This window comes from Stylophora pistillata, chromosome 6 (genome assembly GCF_964205215.1).
Source record: "Stylophora pistillata chromosome 6, jaStyPist1.2, whole genome shotgun sequence".
Classification (NCBI taxonomy): domain Eukaryota; kingdom Metazoa; phylum Cnidaria; class Anthozoa; order Scleractinia; family Pocilloporidae; genus Stylophora; species Stylophora pistillata.
In genome coordinates, this window is record NC_142524.1 from 12,107,719 (window position 1) to 12,129,574 (window position 21,856).

At 36.9% G+C, this 21,856-nt stretch overlaps 1 protein-coding gene, 1 long non-coding RNA gene and 1 pseudogene across 2 annotated transcripts in view; all 3 read right to left on the reverse strand.

The window, feature by feature from the left end:
* Positions 1-2,678: 2,678 nt before the first annotated feature.
* Positions 2,679-3,198, reverse strand: LOC148728276 (uncharacterized). Its single transcript, XR_015988574.1, has 2 exons — positions 3,099-3,198; positions 2,679-2,869 (listed from the first exon to the last, which is right to left on the reverse strand). It is a non-coding gene; the product is annotated as an uncharacterized LOC148728276 (long non-coding RNA).
* Positions 3,199-3,425: 227 nt separating this feature from the next.
* On the reverse strand, positions 3,426-4,991 carry LOC148728277 (uncharacterized; annotated as a pseudogene).
* A 286-nt stretch (positions 4,992-5,277) lies between these two features.
* The window catches only part of LOC148728278 (nuclear RNA export factor 1-like), a 20,316-nt gene continuing 3,737 nt past the window's right edge, over positions 5,278-21,856 (reverse strand). Inside the window, exons 2-11 of the mRNA XM_088724937.1 lie at positions 14,096-14,297; positions 13,421-13,559; positions 12,837-12,920; positions 12,325-12,432; positions 10,376-10,504; positions 9,569-9,638; positions 8,657-8,745; positions 7,798-7,905; positions 7,075-7,190; positions 5,278-6,590 (exon numbers count right to left, since the gene is read on the reverse strand). Of these exons, the coding sequence (XP_088581063.1) occupies positions 6,467-6,590; positions 7,075-7,190; positions 7,798-7,905; positions 8,657-8,745; positions 9,569-9,638; positions 10,376-10,504; positions 12,325-12,432; positions 12,837-12,920; positions 13,421-13,559; positions 14,096-14,297 (1,169 nt within the window). The 3' untranslated portion in view covers positions 5,278-6,466. The remainder of the gene's footprint in view (positions 6,591-7,074; positions 7,191-7,797; positions 7,906-8,656; positions 8,746-9,568; positions 9,639-10,375; positions 10,505-12,324; positions 12,433-12,836; positions 12,921-13,420; positions 13,560-14,095; positions 14,298-21,856) is intronic.

The following is a 21,856-nucleotide window of genomic DNA, read 5'->3' on the forward strand; positions in this document are numbered from 1 at the left end:
ACGATCCTTCGCAGTAAAGCACTATTTGAGCAATAGTGAAAATCAGACCTGAAAAACATTTTTGGTAGAGCGCTGCACTAGTATCGCAGAGGTCAGTGGTTCGAATCCCGTACAGGCCTGAAATTTTTTTCAGGTCTGATTTTCACTATTGCTCAAATAGTGCTTTACTGCGAAGGATCGTGCATATATGCGTTTTATAACCGCAGTTCATACATATGGTTCATATGTTTGTTGTTGTTTGATTTATCATCTACGGGTTTATGTCGAATTAATTTGATGGCCTGCTCACAGTTGGCTTGTTAGCTCAATTGGTAGAGCGCTGCACTAGTATCGCAGAGGTCAGTGGTTCGAATCCCGTACAGGCCTGAAATTTTTTTCAGGTCTGATTTTCACTATTGCTTAAATAGTGCTTTACTGCGAAGGATCTTGCATATATACGTTTCATAACCGCAGTTCATACATATGTTTCATATGTTTGTTGTTGTTTGATTTATCATCTACGGGTTTATGTCGAATTAATTTGATGGCCTGCTCCCAGTTGGCTTGTTAGCTCAATTGGTAGAGCGCTGCACTAGTATCGCAGAGGTCAGTGGTTCGAATCCCGTACAGGCCTGAAATTTTTTTCAGGTCTGATTTTCACTATTGCTCAAATAGTGCTTTACTGCGAAGGATCGTGCATATATACGTTAAATCTTCAACTTCCTTCACACCTTTCTAATTGAAGGTTTCAAATTAAACCATACTTAATGAATATAATAAACAGTTCAGTATTGTTCTTGAAGCTCACAATTCACAAGGTCCCTGTAAAGTTTACATACTAGCAAACTAACAATATATTTGAGCAACATGTGTTTTGGAATGGACTGGTACAATTAGAAAATTAAACATCACATGATGGAAAAGAAGGCAAGGAAAAAATTAGCAGAAAACAATCATCACTTCTCAATTTGTAATCAAATTCAAAACTTAGACAACAAAATAAATTTACTGCTTGACAACCCCTCCTCTTTCATTTGGGCTTGGGACCAGCAAGAGTGATGGTAGACACCCTTGGCAGAGTTAATTGTGCAAGCATACATCAATATATTACCTCTAAAGACCATAAATTAATTACAAAAAAAGAAGAAACAGACTTTACTTTAAAAAAAAGAAGGATAAAATCAAAGAAAAGAGAGGGCTGCAACAAAGGTTATGTACTGTTCTTAACCTGAAAATTCACAAGGTTCCTGTAAAGTTAACATAACAAACTAACAATATATATTAGAGCTACATGTATTTTGGGCAGACTTATAAGCAGCCAGAACCAAAGTAACCAACCCTTCAAACTGTACTATATTTATACAACACCTTCATCATAATAATAATAATAATAATAATAATAATAATAAAGACTTTATTTATACAGGGTAGCAAGTAATAGCTACAGGCTAATAAAGTTGTGGCCCTGACTTAATCAACTAATTACAAGTTAAAAATAAAATAACACTTAAAATTACCCAAAAAAAAACATGCAAAAAAAAAAACATGCAATGTTTTACAGTATTACATGCAATGAGCATAATTGTTACTTTTGGTATCTCGTTACAATGGTTGAGTAGTAGCATAAGTAATACTGAGTAACAAAAGGTAAGAACCGTATATGAGCACGATCCTTCGCAGTAAAGCACTATTTGAGCAATACTGAAAATCAGACCTGAAAAAAAAATTTCCGGCCTGTACGGGATTCGAACCACTGACCTCTGCGATACTAGTGCAGCGCTCTACCAATTGAGCTAACAAGCCAACTGGGAGCAGGCCATCAAATTAATTCGACATAAACCCGTAGATGATAAATAAACAACAACAAACATATGAAACATATGTGTGAACTGCGGTTATGAGACGTATATGAGCACGATCCTTCGCAGTAATGCACTATTTGAGCAATACTGAAAATCAGACCTGAAAAAAATTTCAGGCCTGTACGGGATTCGAACCACTGACCTCTGCGATACTAGTGCAGCGCTCTACCAATTCAGCTAACAAGCCAACTGGGAGCAGGCCATCAAATTAATTCGACATAAACCCGTAGATGATAAATCAAGCAACAACAAACATATGAAACATATGTATGAGCTGCGGTTATGAGACGTATATGAGCACGATCCTTCGCAGTAAAGCACTATTTGAGCAATAGTGAAAATCAGACCAGTTGGCTTGTTAGCTCAATTGGTAGAGCGCTGCACTAGTATCGTAGAGGTCAGTGGTTCGAATCCCGTACAGGCCTGAAATTTTTTTTTCAGGTCTGATTTTCACTATTGCTCAAATAGTGCTTTACTGCGAAGGATCGTGCTCATATACGTCTCATAACCGCAGCTCATACATATGTTTCATATGTTTGTTGTTGCTTGATTTATCATCTACGGGTTTATGTCGAATTAATTTGATGGCCTGCTCCCAGTTGGCTTGTTAGCTCAATTGGTAGAGCGCTGCACTAGTATCACAGAGGTCAGTGGTTCGAATCCCGTACAGGCCTGAAATTTTTTTCAGGTCTGATATTCACTATTGCTCAAATAGTGCTTTACTGCGAAGGATCGTGCTCATATACGTCTCATAACCGCAGTTCACACATATGTTTCATATGTTTGTTGTTGTTAAAAGGTAAGAATAAAGCAACAAGAAACAAAATAAGGGGAAAAGATAGTCTTAGTTAACCCACCGTTGACTTGCTGCTTGGTCTTTTGCTGTAATTAGCTAGAAATGTATCTACTTTTTCTTGGCTAATAAACAGTTCCTCTCCATGATTGGAAGACTTTCCACTGGTTCCTGCCCTGCATTTGCGGACACATCCAAACAATGCATCAATGGAGACAAATAAACTTCCATTCTTCTATAATCAAATGCAAAAAAGCAAATTAAATTTAAAATGTCGTGTTAGAAATATTTCTTAAGCCAAAATAAATTAAAAACTTAGGAAAAAGCTCCTGCTGAGAAGATCCAAATTGATGTTTCTTGTGTAAAGTAAAGTCATGTCATTCATTATGCCTATATATACAATGATTTTCTTAGATTTACTATCATGGTAGACATTAGTCACTGAAGGATAACTCTACACAAACCTTAGGACATGCAGGACATTCATGATCATTCTCATAACGAGGATTGAAATACTTCAGATTGTTCAACATGCTGGACCTAAACCGGAACTAAGAGAAACAATCTCTGACAAGGAGCCAGTAGATGTCCTTTATCTACAGAGGAACAAATCATTTATTTATTGTATAACTTAAGAAAAAAAAAATTGTATTCCTGAGCATAAGATAAAAAACTTCTAAATGAATACTTACGTAAACCTTGGAAGCAGGTGGGACCAACCACTGTAGTGCCTGACAAATTGACTTTAAAGATACCCTACATTCTAGGAAAATGTATTGAACTAGGACCATGAATCCAAGGTCAAAGGCTACCTGGGGCTGTTTTGGTGTAGATGGCCAGAAACCATTCCCCACCAGGATTATGGCTTCTGGTTCATGCTCACAGCATTTGATTTTAATGAGATGCTGCTTCCCTGTACAAAGACAAACAAAATAGCGTGTCCACGCTGCCCTTCTTCTATTGTTTATCACTTCCCACCCATGCTCAAAAGAGTGATAGTTATTCTCATGAAAATGAGAAAAGACTCAAAAAATACAAGCTTCTACAATATACAGACACCTGTCTAGGTTAGAATAAACCAGACTTAGTAATGGAAAATTTGCAGTTAACTTATCAGTTACTCTCTGTAATGTTCTTGTTATAAAACTTTCTAAACCAATGTAATAAACACCTTAAAACCAGTAAAAACAGAAACAAAGACCTTCCTAGAAGAGGTAACCTAGACATTTAAATAAAAGAAAAGAACAAGAAAAAATGGAACCTATCTCAGTTTAAAATGGTTACAAATTGCATTGCTGTCAGTTACTTACCATGCAAACCAACAGCAATAATATCACGCACATATCCATGATCCAAGTTGTGAGGTGTAGTCCAGACAAACTCATCAAACTGATATGGTACAAATCTTTCATCCTAACAGTATTATTATATCCTTTGTTATTAGGTGACTATAAATCACATACCCCTTAAATCAGCCAACTCTTTCAAAATTTCCAAAAACGGACTTAACTACGTTCTGAATCCAGGGAAAATTACATGTACATTTGCAAGAAAACATAATGCTCCCTGCTCTCGCTTTATCCTCTGTACAAAAATGGGACAGGTTTTACTGACATAATACACATTGAAGTTGAGAAAAACTACATAAGTTTTAAAAAGTAATAGTGCAGTAACAGTAGGAAAAATGAAGAAAGGATGCCGCCCTGAAATAAAACAACAAGACAACATACAACAAACGAAACTGGAAAACGGCCAGAGTAGACATGAAATTGGGTTTCACAACATAACTGAATATTTAAAGGAAGTTGACGAGATTGTGCTCCAAAAAAACTTAAATTCACCTTCCAAACTTCTGGGTGGTGAAGTGATCTACCTCCTGCGTGAACCAAATTGATGTGCTTTTCAAACATAAAGTGCCCAGGACTGCAGTCAAGGCATCTGCCGGATGCCTTTTCTTCGCATAAAGGAATGACACACATCTGCTCCAAAGGCAAAGCCTGTCTCGTCAAGAGTGCTGAGAAAAGCAGCTCTCTTGCATTGAGCCAGGACGCAGCCAGCGTGGCTTTCCTTTCATGGTAAGCTTTCAGCTTGCGCCTCAGCCGCACTTTTGTAACCTTTGATTTGTTTTTAGTTCTTAAGCCATGAGGTTTGTCAATATGGGGAAGGTCTTCTTGATCTGGAGAAAAACCTCAGCCCGCGTTCAAAGAAGATCCGGCGGCCACAGGCGTTGAATCAATAAATTGCTGGGCGGCACATCGAACAGGAACACTAAACTTCGCCTTCCTCACAGCTTTTCCCCCTTTCAAAGTTACTAAATTCAAATTTTTTTTCGATCTAAAGTCTCGTTTAGGAGACATAATGGTATCTAAATCGCGTTTCAAGGGGTTAGCTGGCTGTGATACCAGGCCTGGATTTCCTTCATCTCACGATAGGTAAATACCTTATTATAGGAATATAACGAAGCATGTTAATAACGCGAACAAAATTTACGCGTCATAAAATTAACGCGAATTTTCCAAAAGTTATGTCTACATACATTTAATTAACGCGAATTTCCGTGCGGTATGTTGCATAATTAAGACATGAATTTAATATTCTCGCACTCATTTCGTTAGAAAACAACAACGGCCAACAACAACGGCCAACAACAAAATTTGCTCTTTATTTCCGGCAAAAAACATAAGATACTGAGGCATGAATGGATCCAGGGTTGAAATGCACCCCTTCCTGGCGCTTTGTAGTGCCTCCGTTATTCCTGCAGCTTTCCATCCATTCAAGATGATTTTCCTCCCCTTTTCGCCTTGCAGGAATTCATATATACTCATAAGTAGCTTGGCGTGGATTGGCTTCAGTGTTGAAAGCTTCAGGTCCACCTCGATTGTGGTGACATCTCTTTGCGGGTCTTTCTCCAATGTTTCAGTGATAGTGGATGTAAAATAGTCACTGAAACCACGCTTCTCCATCTTCTCGACAGATGCGTTTGTTGTTAGATCCAAAGGCTGCAACAGATGCGTCATGTTCTTTGGTACTGCGACAACGTTTACGTTCAGCCTTTCCAGCTCGCTCAAGACTTTATCTGTACTTTGTGCCTTAAACGCATCCCATACTAGCAATGCCTTTTGAGTTTCAGGGAGGCCTAACTCTTCTTTGACTTTAGTGACATACGGGTAAATTATTTTATTTGCCAGAGCCATTGTTTCGGCTTCGTTACTCCAGTGCTTTTCATTGTAACTCAAACAGAACCCGGGTGGAAATTCGACATGCAGAAGTGAACGGCTTGTCTTACCAGTATAAATGAGTTGGAATGGCAATATTTGTCCACTTAACGTTTCCGCCAAAGTAACAGTAATTCCACGTTTGTCACTACTCCTTTTTCTGGATACATGCTTAGAACTCTTCTCTGCCATCGTGACGTTATCCGTCGGTACGAACTTAGACGGTGTTTGGTCAACATTTAGAATAAGTTCATCGGGAATTTCATCTTCAACTATAGTGGACACTATATCACGTAGAAACGTTGCCTTTACTTCGAGCCAAGTTGCTTTGGTGATAGCAGGCCTTGACGTGGTTACAATCCTTCGAGTCAAGTTCATTCTCTGGTACAGGGACTGTAACCAACCGTTGGTAATCACAAAATTTAAATACTGACCATATCTGACCATATGAAACAAAACTGGTGGGTTTACCCAGTGTACTGCTGTTGTTTGGTATTATTGTAACAAGCAAAAAATTGCTCAATCGTCTTATTAAGTAGCAACTGAAGATACTTTGACATTTTTTTTCTCAGGTCAATATTAAAACACACTAAAATTCCACAGCCATGTTGATTTAACTACAATGAAACTAGAAGAAAGTCTGTAATAGATTGAACATACAATGAGTTGGAAAAAAAAAAAAAAGAAAAAAACATTTCTCTTACCAGACTGGTTACTTTAGGAAACCTGCTTCTGATAGCACTGAATACAATACAGCAAAAATAACATTAGACTGATATTAACCTGCCATTCAAAGCTATTTGTGGAGTGATACCATGGATCCTGGTTTTGTTAGCATAGAGTGACTAAGAGAATTTATTTACCTCTCCACCTAGATGAGTTTACCTCCCAGCATTTAATAAGGCTTCCCTAACAATTTGCTGGTGCCCATTTAAATGTATGTTATTGGAAAGTGAGGTGTTTCCCCTAGTATCCCAATACCACAACCTAACCACTTCAACAATTTGGCAACTTTCTCTAGAAATCGGATTGGCAATGTTTTTTTCTTCTTGCCCTGAAACTGAAATGTTAGCACCTTAGAGCACTTACCATGTGAGGGTTGCACATTTGTGTATGTGTGGAAATCATAAGATCCTTTTTTTTTTAGATTTATAATAGAGTAGGAAAAACTTACTGCCATTTGTAGTTACATGTAAACGTAACGCGATGGACAGGCAAGACACACCTGGTATATGAACTTTGTTTGTCTTGAAATATATCGCAAAGAGGATTGCCATCAAGTGCAATGGTTTGGAGCTGACTCAAGGACTTTATCTTGTCCAGTTCTTCTACAGCTCTTAACTGCAATAATTTAAAATCTGTGAATAAATCCTACTTCTACAATGTAACATGTGGCACTTTCCACTCTTCTGTGCAGTTATACAACTTCACATTAGATTAGTCAACTGGATTCAACACGCTCATGCTAGAGGATGAGAAACAGTTCTCAAAAATGGCAATTTATTTTTTAGTGCGATGCTTCTCATACAGGTAGATTCAATCTTTAAAAAGCTTCTAAAACACTATTAACTATTAAATGATGGAGAGTTGTTAAGATATAAATTTTCTTCGACCACAGAAACATGGTTCTGAAATTTTTTCTTTTTGATGTATCTTACGAGACTTTTCTTTTCTTGGCTTCAAATTTTTCAAGCCAATTGGATTCAGAATTCCAATTGTTTCACGCAAGGATAAACATGTAAAAGTAAGCAAAGGAAATTAAAATAAAATTCGTTTGAACAAATTCTAACCAAAGACTTAATTGAGCCAGAGTTTCTGTGACTTTCTGCAAAGTTCTTTTGCTGAACTGGGAAGAACAAAGAAAGCACATTATCTACATGTCCCCAAGATCACCCAAACACAATGAATATGCAATAGTTACAAACTCCTTGGAAATAATACTACTGACTTGATTATTGGAGATCTTGATATGCTTTAAGTTTGATGTTTCCTTTGCAAGGTCCTTAAAACCATCCAAGCTCTTTAGGCGATTGTTACTTAAGTCAAGTGACTGAACCTACATTGAACAACAAGGGAAATATTTTACAAAGGTATACAAATTGATAGTGATGATGATGCTAATTCATTTACATCATTACAGTACTTTGCTGATTACATGCATTGACCACCTCCCAGTTAGCTCCATGGATAGAGCGCTGGACTGTTGTGCGCGAGGTCGAGGGTTCAAGCCCTGGCTGGACCAACACTCAATGTCTTAAAATACTTGAGAAGAATATGCTACCTTTCTATAACATCAAGAAATGGTTAGATATTCTAGTCTTCTCGGATAGGGATGAATAAATGGAGGTCCCGTCTCCTGCAGGGTTAGGGGTAGGAGATGTTAATTTCCCACACACGTGATTACTGTGTGATGGATGTCCTCCCCTGGGGTGGGATGGGTGGGATTTATTGGGTGGACTACTCTCATGGTTCATATATGTTCTGTTCTAGTCCCACCCTACTGCGGTAATGCAGTATAAACGGTTAGAAAAAAAATTATTCTGAAACTCTTCTATTGGCATTGACAATTCTTACTTGGCATAAATAACCACACGTGAATACCAAGGAAATTAAACCATATCCTATCTACCAGTAATCGACATCATTCTTCTGTTTCTAAACCAGGGCTCAACCAACCCCAAAGAACCAACCTGCTCTTAAAGCACGCAGATTCCCAAGGCAAAAATTTACTTAATGTGCTATGAGGATTTTTTCCTCTCCTCAATTTTCTAGAAACTTTCCTTAACTGATAAATTTTAAATAATCACCTCAGGGCAGTTCTCTCCAATAATTTTCACAATTCCTGATGCCAGCCAATATCTTGACAGTACTCCTTGTACATTATTTGAATTTAGCACTGTTAGAAGCAAACATACCACCATAAGTACCATCATGATTGTAACTGCTGTTTCACTTTACTTACAAGGTCTTTATAGGAGAGTTTACAAAGATTGAACAAGGCAGTTATACAATGTAAAACTTTTTGATAAGGGTACCGGTAGCACTATGAAAGCTCAATAACTTTTGAAACAAATATTGAATGAATTAGTGGATAAAGGTAATTTTAATTAGTTTCGCTTCCAAAAAAAAGTTCTCCTTGCTTAGCATTGTAACACAATATCCACAGAAAGGATTATGGAAGCAATTTGGAATAAGGAAGAATGAGAAAAACTTTAACATTGAAAAGATTCATTTGACAACCTTTTACATGCACATTCATGTAATTTCTCTTTTGGGTTTGCATGAAATCCATCAGTGCTTGTGTAATCCAAATTACACAAGAAGCCATGCAAGAAACTGTGAATATGCACTTAATCTGAACTATCTGTACCCTCAACAAAATTCAACTTCACCTGATATATTCATTTTTCGCTATGTAAGGAGATTTGGCGAGGGAAATTATCCACACACACACACACACACACACACACACACACACACACACACAGACACACACACACATGTGACATTTTAAAATACATGTGACATTTTAAAATATAAGTAGCTATACATTATAATTTAGAACAAATATGGTGAGGCTTGAATTTGATGGAACAGTTAATTCTCCGAATGTTTCATTAAGAATTACCAGATGTTCAGATGTCATTTACAGCACTTTTCAATGCAACCCTTTAGATAAGACCTAACCTTAACCCTAAGCAAGCACACTTATAACATACCTTCATCGTGAAACAAATCAGAGAGGTCGAGTGCTTTTGCCATATTATCATAACGTTTACTGAGACACTCCTACATTGTATGAAACAGTTGGAGAAAAGATGATTCAGCAGTTAGCGACTTAATAAATAAACTTAGGAATTAATCTTTTAAACATGTCAGTGTGCTAATAAGTTGTATAGGATTAGTTCTATTGTCCAATTTCAAATAGTATTTGCAGAGCCCAACAATGTATTAACTGTTTGCTCTCAGTCACAAGATCATGGATACATGTTCACTCAAGTGCAAAAAATTTTGACCATTAAAAATCATGAACCATGATCAATTCAGTGATACCCAAGGTCTTTATAGGTATTGTTTGCAAATGATTTTATATTTTCACAGTTCACTTTTCTCATTCTTGTGAGAAAATCTTTAGTTACAATTACCCTTCTCTTACAGGAAAGCATTACCAGTAATAGCTTGTATCTTATTTTGGTTAACTGACACCCATAAAACCATTTGGAATTGCATTGTGCAAAACCTGCATAAATGGTGTAATTTCTAAACCTGATAGACAAGAAAGGACTTCCATTTGAAGTATTGCTCATGAATGAATATTGTCAATTTAAATGATGCCATTGCTTCAGAGAACCAACATTCCAAATTCCAATTAGATCTGGAAACAGTGGACAGGAAGAGCCACCCAGTGGAATTTCCATTGCTAAATTATTTAATTATTATTATTTATGATGTTGACAACAAGAATAGTGATGATGAAAATGATGGTGATGATTAATGCAAACTATAATTATGTATAAATTACTCACCCTCAATACTTGTTTTGTGGCATCATCTAATGAATCACCACCTCTACTACTGCCATCATGAACTTCACGAACAGGAAAATTATTGGTTTGGTTTTGGGGTGGGGGACTCGGACGAACACTCACTATCAGCTAAAAGTGATAAACAGATTACAGAAAATGGTTTAATTGCAGAAGTATCATTTGGTTGATGGTACATGTATAACATTCTCAGCTGATTATAGCTGTAACAGCAGTCTAAAAAAGGAATGTTATCATTGGTAGCCTACATGAAGGAGGGATTTCGTTAGAAGCTGGCAACTGGCAATTCTGGTGGCTCCCCCCCCTCCCCCCCACAGTGGAGCTGCCTACTATGGCCACTTCACCTCCTGGTTTTTGCATGTTTTTTTTTTTGGAAACATTCAATATTTTCTGAAGGCAGTCATCAATATAGGTGTTTTTTGTCAATATTTTGTCTCCTTTTTCAATTGGTTGATGGGTGATTTCTGTAACAAGTTCTAACAATTCAACAACACAAATGGTTCACTGTGTGCCATATTGAATGGACAGAAGAGAAAGACTGGAGACAAATTTGACTCAATTACCACTGAGTTGTCTTCCGCCTACTAACCAGTATGTCCTAGTATACCCCTACTTCTGAAATTAATTAAATCCTTGCTGTAGACACTTTGATCGATAACATGAAATTGACTGCTAGTAACCTGGCTGCGGAATATTTTACCAACTCATGGGGGGAAACATTGCCAAAACACCACATCGATGATCAGACATAGCTAGATCTCTTATGATCAACCTGTAAAGTCCTGCCTGTTTAGAGATCCTAGGAAGTAAACACTTTTACCCTAAAGGTCTACATGTCTGTGTTTAAAGAAAAGCTGCATGTCAAACACTTTATCCTTTACCACTGTTTTGCGTGCAAGAATTAAATTGTTTCTCTGAAACTGTGGATCAAGATCAGTGCTTTCAATCAGACCCAGCACCTGCCGGAGCTCCGGCAGGTATTCTGTTGTGAGTCGCTACGTATATTTCACCAAGCTCAAGTTGCAGTCACCATGCTCAAGTCGCACTCAAGTTGCTCTCCGGTGGGTACTGTACCGAAGTAGCCACCTATTTCAAATCTTATTGAAAGCACTGTCAAGATCCTTGAGAAGCTTTTTGAACATCTTGATCCTTGATCCTTGATACCCAAGCCTCCATCCTCAATAGTCTGAAGGATCAAGTTTTGAGAAAAGACTGTTGCAGGGCTCGAAAAATATTTGAATTACACCTCGCCCATTGGGCAAGTAACCCTTAAGTTTTGCTTGCCTGGGGCACTTCCCTGCTTGCCCAAGTTTTCAAGCTAATTAATAATTCATGAACCCAAGAATGGATTTTAATGTAATAAGATATATAACACTTTTTATTCAGTGTTTCGCCGAAAACAGAGATTTACCTGGATTTTAGCATCAAAGGGCTAGCTTCGTTTTTGCGGTAGAAATATGTGACTTCTCAGTTTTCACGTACAATTTCTATAGTTTTAATTAATATGTCGCTGTTGAGTTAAGTTTCATACAGAGAAACCGAAACATTCTTGCGGGAAATTGCTACAATTAAGAAATAAACACAGCGTTTTCGTTCCCAACGCGGCTATTTTTATCCTGGAAAGAAATTTGATCGGGGAAGACTTTGATCGCGGGCTAGGCAACCACTTCTTAGCTGTGAGCGCGCGTCACGCAAACAACAAAACAATGCTATAAATTGTAATTTTCATCAAGCTTCATCTAAACACTTGATTACCCTTGGCGAATGGCTTGCCCACTGAGTCCTTGCCCATTGGGCAAGGAAGGAGAGAAAGTTACTTGCCCGAAGGGAAAATCTACTTGTCCCAGACAACTGGACGGGGGTTTTATCGAGCCCTGCTGTTAGGTTACTTTTCCACGGCACTGTAACCAAAACACTGTGGCTTAAGTTACCTTTGATCCATCCTTGACAGTTATTTTGTGACTAACTCTTTTCAATGCTTCTGCAGCTTTACTTCCTTCAACAAAGAAGGCTGAAGACTCTCCCTTGAAGGGATGGAACTATAAAAACACAATTTTTCACAAGTTTTTGGAAAACATCTCAAATATCAAATACATGTTAACTCCAGTTTTCACCAGCAGAAAGAGAAGACTACAAGTTCAAATAGAGTGCAGCTACCCATGGTCCAATAAAATTAATTAAGGTCTATAGGAAATATCACTATTCTGCCAACTATTTTGCCAGCAACATTCTACATGTGCATGTCTTTTGAAATGTTTATTTATTCCAGAAATATTTTGCCCTACCATAACCTAAATGAAACAAGAAGTGATTTTGTGTCTCTTTGCTTACACAAGGGAAAAAGTACTTTGTCTTGCACCTCTGAGGAGTATCAAGCATAAACTTTAAGCTAGCAAAGCACTTTTCACTTGGAAATGGGAGGCACTCACTAACTATCACTCACACTAACTGGTTGGAAGGCCTCTTCACATGTATTCTGCAGTTTTTTTATAAGCCATTCTTTGTCGTGTTTTTTCCCTTGTGGTATCTATGGATGGGTCACATCAACAGAATAAAAATAAAGAATGAAATAAAGGTGGAAATCAATCAATAAAAATATCACAATCTAAAAGAGAACGTGTATTGACAGAATTTCAACTCTCTATGTACTTATCACAATGTCTTAGTCATATACATGTAGATTAGAACAATGGCAATGAAATGCTTTTCTATACAACTTGAAAAACAATACTGGTAATAGAGATTTCTTTTTCCCCACTGCTACAAATATTCTGATTGTCATGAACACAAGGAATGTTTGAACAATTATTTATCAGAATAGCAACAGGTTCAACATGTTGGGAAGATAGCAACAACGAGGGGTATGTCATTTACACGTACATGTCTGAAGTTGAGAATATACTGATAAAATGGTTAAGGGCCAATTTCAAAGTAAGACTTCCTGCAACTAAAATATGGAAGGTACAAAACATTTACAGGTATGTACATGTAGTTGTGCAATTGTACCCAAAATATTTTAATACCCACCACAACTTTATGCCAGTCCGACTTATTTCCTTGAGTTCCAGCAGCTCTATCAGGGACTGCCCCTAATCTAGACCTTACATCATCTCTACTACTTCCTCTGTCTCCACGACGAGACGGAGGTCTTCTGTTGTAAGGATTGCTACATCAAAATAACCATAGACATTAATAAAATTGTTGCAATGTAAATTCATGAATTGAGGAAATACAGTATATAACACTGTAGTAACTTTTGAAAAGCTGACTTTTGGATCTTAGACCCAGTTGCCAGAACAACATGGTGTACCATCAATCCCTAATATTTAATATCTGCCACCTCATTTAATCAATAAAATAAATGGTAACTACTATTCTTGTATATGAACAAACAGGAGGCAATATATTTTACCACAGTAGGCAGTAATAACACAATCTGATTGGCCAATTTGCCATTGGGAATAAGAGTACTGACATTGCTGCTCACGTAAACGTGTCATTATTGTGGTAAAAAAAAGTGCTTAGTATGGTCTGTACTCTTATCAACAATGATATTCATCATTACAGTGGTCAAAATTTGTTACGGACTCACTAGGCTACACCTTGTCAGTACACATTCTGCCACTGTGATGACAAATATTGTTGTTGATAAGAGTGCTGCAGAGCAGGCTAAATCACTGTTGATTTGTTCACTACTCTCACTATCTTGATTGAGATCTTTGGCTTCCTTCATCCATGTCTATGTCATCATCATCATCATCATCACCAGCTAAGTGTGATCTAGGATGAGGATAGCTTCCATGGTGGCTACTGCTACGCCCTCTTCCTCTCCCCCTTCCTCTACTTCTGCTTCTGCCTCTTGGTTGTCCTCGCAAAGAATGCCCCCTACCTGGCTTATCAGATTCTAAACACAAAAAAAATTTGTTTAAAAATAAATTAGGAAAAATATTTTGAAGAAAATTTAATGAACACTAAAAAAACCTGAGAGGGTATCAATAGTCTTCTAGGCCCGAAAAACAAGGTCCAAAAAGATATAAGCTCTTTAAAATGCCCGCGAACCAAACAAGTATGCTATAATTACTCTGAGTTCCCTGATATAATGAATAAGTATTTTTCTTCAGTTGGATGTAATTTAGCCTTTAAAATGCCAAATCCATCAAAACAATTTACTGAATATCTTCCAAAGTTAAATTCCTCTGGTTCATTCTTCTTTAATCCCGTGTCTCCTTCTGAAATTGAACTTGAAATTCCTCAAAATAAAGTTCATGGATTATATTCTCTACCTATTCGCATTTTAAGATCTGCTAAACATGTCATTAGTCAACCTTTGTCTATAATTATAAATAAATCACTCGAATGTGGAACTTATCCATCTAAGCTAAAACTTGCTAAAGTTATTCCAATATATAAAAATGATGATGAATCTGACCCTTCTAATTATAGACCTATATCTCTTCTGTCTGTTTTTAATCATATTTTCGAAAAAATGATGTATCATCGTCTCAAATGCTTTCTTGAGAAACATAATATACTTAATGATTCACAATATGGTTTCCACGAGAAACGATCTACTGAACACACTATCCTGGACATAATCAGTCAAATTGAAAATAACATCATTGGACAAAAAGATGTATTCGTGTGGTATATTCAATTCATTGACTTGAGGAAGGCCTTCGACATGGTCGACCATTCAATATTATTGCAAAAGCTGAATCATTACGGAATACGTGGAATAGTGAACAAGTGGTTTGCTTCTTACCTAGTAGCTTGACAACAAACAACACAAATTGGTGTTAAAAATATATCCAAGAAGGAAGTAATCTTATCAGGAGTTCCACAGGGGTCGGTGTTAGGACCCCTACTTTTCCTCATTTATATACACGATATATCTAATAGCTCTAATAGATTTAAATTTTACTTATTCACAGATGATACTAATCTCTTATATGCTGATAAAAACGATCTTACATTACTTGAAACCATAGTTAATGCTGAACTCTGCAACATCTACAATTGGTTAATTGTTAACAAGTTATCACTGAATATAAAAAAATCTAACTTTGTTATTTTTCGGCCCAGACAGAAAAAACTGAATCACCAAATAAATTTGAGAATCTTTGACCATCATACTAACAGTTACAATTCTCTAGAACGGAAGGAATTTATTAAATACTTGGGAGTGCTTATTGATGAAACTCTTTCATGGGGTCAACATATTGCTCATATTGCATCCAAAATAAGTAAATCAATTGGCGTTATCTCTAGATTAAGACAGGTTGTACCCCTTAGTACTCTAAACCACATTTACAGGTCACTTATCCAACCCTATTTGTTGTATGGTATAGTTGCATGGGGTCAAGCTGCAAAAATTCATAGAGATAAAATTCTAATCCTTCAAAAACGAGCCCTTCGCTTAATGTACTTTGGTGACTACAGATCTCAAGCAATCCCGATTTTTGTTTCTTCTCGTTTTCTTCCTTTGGATATGCTTTACTTTAAATCAGTTGCCATCATGATGCATGACATATCCAATAATTTGTCACCTTCTAACATATCTAACTTATTCCCTTATCAAGCTAATATTGATCGCTATTAGACAAGATCATCTTCAAGAGGCGACTATTTTGTTGAAAGTTCAAGATTAGATATACAAAAAAGGGCATTTTCAAGAAATGGTGTTAGAATCTGGAATAGCTTGTCTTGTGAAGTGCGCCAGCTATCAAAATACAACTTTAAGAGTAAAACTCATGATTTCCTCCTCCAGAGACTTGAAAAATATGACGATCATATTGATTTGTCTACTTTAATAGCACAACTATAAGACCCCAGCTTGTTCTGTTTTCTTGCCATATCTTAAATGTATTAATGTAGCTGTAATTTGTCTAGAATTTTGAATCTCTTGCTCTGTAAATCTTTTTATTTTATATTTTATAATATACGTATTAAACACTGCCCGCCTCGACTAGCCTTTGCTAACTGCGGGCAGTGCACATTTTTTGTAATATTGTAATTTATCATTGTAATATATCATTAAACTTGTATCATTAAACTTGTGTTAAAACCAAAATCCTTATCAGATACAAAATCCAAAAATCCATTGGTATTTTTGGCGAAAACCAAAGACCAAATGCTAAAAAACTAAAAATCTGCAAACTGCAAAGAACACCAAATCAAAAAAAAGATCTAAAAAATAGCCAAAACCGCAAACCAAAAATCCCAATACCTCCTTCCGTACGACAGAGCTGAATAATGAAATGCTACGTCAGAGGGTATGCGGTCAACAACACGGGCTCAAGTGTCCTACATCTAAAATTTCGCGAAATTAGTGGGAAATAATAAGGGCTGACTTTTAAAACCAAGGAACCCTGTTTTCATCAAAGGTATTTTCCTATTTCCAGAGTTTTTAAGGAGAAAATTGAGTTTTGAACATTTTTAGGGGGTGTACCAAGTTTTTGGAGGTTGTTCTGTAAAAGAAAAGTGGCAAGGAAAACGACGCCTCAAAGCAACAGAATAGGAAATCAACCATGCAAACGACTCAAAATCCGTGTTTCTGTGGCAAAACCTGGCGCATGCGTATACAGCTCTGTCCTTCCATACTGAATAACTCATGCTATCAATTACTAGCCCAAGAATTCTGTATAGGGTAATTCCACAGTATTTTGGACATAAAGCTTTAAGAAATAAAATTGACTAAAAGGACAATTAAGCTCTATTTCTGGACTGGTTAAATGTCAAATTAAATTTTGTATAAAATGATACTTTTGAGATGTCAGCACTATAATTTTGTGTCATAAATTATCATAAATTAACTTTGATACCAAAAAAGCTGTCATGGAGGGAACATACACTAAATAAATATTGTAGATCTGTCTTGAGAAGAAATCTAATAATAACTGTCAGGACATTAAGTTCTTTACCCAGACTTCCTATGTTATTAAATTTGTTTCTTGGCTTTGTGCTGAGGAGATGTAATGCTTTGTCCAACATTGAATTGTCCCCTCCGTGACAAAAATACCCACAAAAATTATGATCTTTCTAAAATAAATGGGGATAACTGCAGAAACTTCTGTTAATTATTGAGGTATGGGCTGACAAACTCAAAAGTGGTAAAGAGTTTCTTCCACTTCCTTTTCCTTTTAATTACTTTAAAAAGATAAAAATGTCATGGAGGGGAACTTTTGTCACAGAGGGGACTTTTCTGTCACGGAGGGGAGACATTTTTTGTCACGGAGGGGACTTTTCTGTCACAGAGGGGACATCACTGTAATGGAGAAAAATTAACTGTCACTGAAGATAAATGTAATGTAACAAACTATACTCTCCTCCCTTAAAAGAGAAATTAATGTAACTATTGAGTTTAAAATTAAAGTTAATTCACATCAAAAGTGGATGTGAGTAGAACAATTTTACTGTCAAAGGAGTACTTTACATGAACCTAAAGTTTCCAAATAAAAACTAAAAAAAAAACATGAAGGTTTTTTTAAGAAATGTGTTGTATCATATAAACAAACAGCATGACACAACTTTCCAGAATACTTTCCAGCCATAAATTAAATGTCTTTAAAGGCTTGACGACACATACGACAGCAAACCTTTTTGATGTGGTCAAGCTTTAAAGAATATCTTGAAAAGAAATGAATTAAACTGGGGCTGTAAACTCATATTAAGGCTGGAAAATTGGTTCAAATTGATCACTGCTGCCTATTGGACAAAACGTCCCCTCCGTGACAGTCCCCTCTGTGACAATAACCACGAGCACTTACTGTTCCTGTACAGTGTAAGAGAGGAGGAAGGCCTTTTCCATTTAAGGCAGTTTTATTGTTGTTTAACATCTAAATAAACTACATACTAAATTATTGTTGCTGCCATTATACATTCACAGAAATCTGAGATTAAATTTTAACTTTCAGTTTTCATAGTTTCTCTGGTCCCCTCCGTGAAAGTCTAAATGAATGACTAATTCCCCACACATGTGGAAGAAGTCGTTTGGAAATAGTTTGATTTAAAACAATCATTAGCTGTTCTATCCATTAGAAGTCCTCAGTGAACTGAATTATATTAAGCTGGGGAGCTATCCATGATATTCTCTTCTGAATTGTCCCCTCCGTGACATGCAAAATACTGTGGAATGACCCAATAGTAGCTGAGAATAATCCAGTACCCATGCCTTTTGAATACCTTATCTCTCCCTAATAAAAATACCCCTAATCATAATCTGGTTCACATTTAACCATTTCGTAAATTTTTTTAACAAACAAACCCTGTCTACCCTAACCCTAACTCTTACCCAACAGCAGTCCTTGCACACCCCGACTGTTCAGGTGCCCCGTTAGGCGGGGAGCGCTTCCGGGGGGCCAGGTTCGATTCCTGGGCGATTTTGGCGTACTGGTGTACCCTCCTTCAGGCGTTACTCGGCGGAACCATTGCACCCCGGTTCCGTTAAGTATATATGTCGTCCGGCCGTTGCAGCACTGACCATTGCACTAATGGGTCCGTGGCCGGGGGCGCCTGAAAAACAAAAAAAAAAACTGCACTGATGAGGCCCAGAAGGCCGAAACAGTACTGTCTGCAGTTAGTTATATATATATATATATATATATATATATCGGCAGTTCGACAGTTTGAGTAATGAACTTTTACAAAATCTCATGTGAAGCCTATTAGAACCAACGTTAGTTAGGTGAAGAAGTCACTCATTGTCAATCCCGTGGTGGTGCGGTTAGTCTGTACTTCTTTTTAAAATGTTATCAATATCAATTTTTATGCTTTCTATTGGAAGATTACTGTTGCTGGTGGAAATAGTTTTTGGTTAAAACTTTAGTCCCGGTAAGCTAATGGTTTTCATTACAAAAAAATTATGCCTTATCGTACCATGGAAGGTTTGGCAGCGAGAACCGGTCATCTGATTTCAGAATATCCTTTTGGTTTAAAATTGATGAAATCATCTCAAATGTATCGGCAATACATTTTTGGCCAATGTTTTCCTTTGAGAAATCAATTACTGTGGCGGATCCCGGGGGGGGGTCTGGGAGGTCCGGAACCCTACCCTATCAGACCTGACGCTTACAACTTTGAGACTGAAATTCTTACATCGACAGGATCGTATATCACTTTTTAACTGGCTGATTTTTTTAATGAATCCAAGTTAACGGTAAGCGGCCAAGGAATTATAACATGCAACCGCGACTTTTGGGAGGGGGTGTGGGGGGGGGGTGTGTGGGGGAGAAGTATAGTTGCCTCAAAAGAGTCCAACAGTCCTTTCTGAACCAAAGTTTGGATCCCCTCAATCAAAAATTCCTGGATCGGCCCCTAAATTAACTGTTCCAGCTTTGCCGAACTATGGAATTGTTTTAAACATCACTATGAATGAGTAGGACAATTCGACCAATGTGCAGCTAAATGACTCAGAACTGAGACATTGACATGTTTAAAGTCAATTAGGTTCTTATTTTGGAACGACTTTGTACTTGCTTGTTTGAAGATGTTTTACTTTTTTATCTTTCCTGATAAATTAATTGATATCACGAATTAAGAGTATCAGGTAAAAGGGTCCTGGCGCCTGATAGTCGATATTACAAGATATGTAATGTTTTCCTCTTTATCCTTTCAAACGGAGGCAGACAGCAGGGCTCTTAAAAGAGCTGAACTTTGCATTTAATTGGAGCATAGGAGCATCTTTCGCCATCAACAGCTTGCGAAATTGAAAACAAACACAAAGGACAGTACTTCGATTTACCATGAACTATTGCTCAAACTGTGAGCTCTTACTTCTTGATGCTAGTTAAATCTTTTGGCCAAAAGTAATAATTAAGAAAAGTCAAATTGGACTTTTTGTTTGTCAGATGCTTGACAATGGGTGAAATTGCTTATTCCCAATCTAATGGAGGTGCGGTCGGCTCTAAGCTATTAATGGCTTTGGAGATTTACGGGAACCGCGCTTTCCTCGTTTTCCCTTTTTAGTTGCGCCAAAGGACATAATCCTGAGACCAGAAAGTTACATGATGCAATAGAAGTAAGGTAAAAATATTGGATTCAAGATTTAAAGCCTAAGTTGGTGCGGAGCAGTCTTTTTGCATATTAACCAGTTGCTGTTTGGCTAAAACTCTCTAACTACACGGTTTAGCCATAAGCTGTTTAACCTAAAACGAAATCTTACGTTTTTCCTTAGATTTGTGGGAGGAAAATATGCTCCATTTTTTTCCCGCGAATGATGTTTGTCCGTTTTAGACACTGTGCAATTTAATTTTTTTTAATTAAGAAAAACACATTTGTTTAGAAGTCAACATTTCATTTTACCCCAAAAGGGACATTTTTTCAAGGCCTCAGAGGAAAGAAAATTACTTAAATAATTTTCATTCCGGTTGGAAGAAAAAAAGAGAGAAAAAAACCCGCATTCTGAGTAAAGTTTTAGTCCTACAGGTTGAAAACAGAGGAAAGGGGTGGATTAAATAAATTTTTTTCAGGGATTCCTCAAAAACGGAAATCAGTGGAAATGATTGAAATCGAAATTGAGAAAGAACGTGATCAAACAAGAAGCACGCAGGAAAGTTGCAACCAGATAAGGAAATTTGTTGTCAAAGACAATATAAGACAAGAAACACCTTGACTGAGAATTAGAATTCGTTAAAGAAATTAACGGAAATTCTTCTGAAATGAACAAGCAGGCCAAGAAAGAGAGTTAAATCCTGATTGAACGCTTAACAACAAATAAAGCAACAAAAAAGAATGAAATATTTTGTATTTACAAAAAGACAAAATCGATAAAAAGCAAAACATTCAGTCGACTACATTATAATCTTTACTGCCTTACTCGGTGTATGATTTCAAGCCGCTAAATAAGTCATACAGACGCAAATCAGGACGCAATTACCAAAAGATAGTACCATAAAAAGCAGAACAAAGAGAAAAATTATTTGAGTAGTTAAATTTCTTATCTGCACATTTCAGCTGAGCTCTGTGGGTGCACCACTGTATAGAAACATTGTAAATATGAGTACCGTTTTTTGAGGCATATCCGGAGACCATTGTGAATCTAAAAGTCCCGTTTTGGCTCAATGAAAATGGAAAATGTTTTATTTCACCCCCCAAACCCAAAACTTTCTAATAAAAATTGGAAGCCCTAGTAGACGTTTAGAACTCATGGACAAAGTTTATAATTTTGCCTCCCAAACTTGCGTTTCCAGTCATTTTTTCCCGGTAGTTCAGGTTCTGCACGTGATCAGAACGTGGCCGACGTCGATGGTGTGATCGTAGCGTGATATTTTTTGAACCTCTCGGCGATTCTCTCAAGTTCATAAAATACCCCGTGTGCCTTCATAACTCAGCAATGTACTCGGCGCGTTTTGACTTTATTTTTATTTTTATTATTATCATTTTTTTTTTTTGCTTTCCCATAGACGAAACAGTGAGACTCTGGTGAAATCCAAACTAGCTGTTTCCCTCCAGTGCAGACATTAAGAG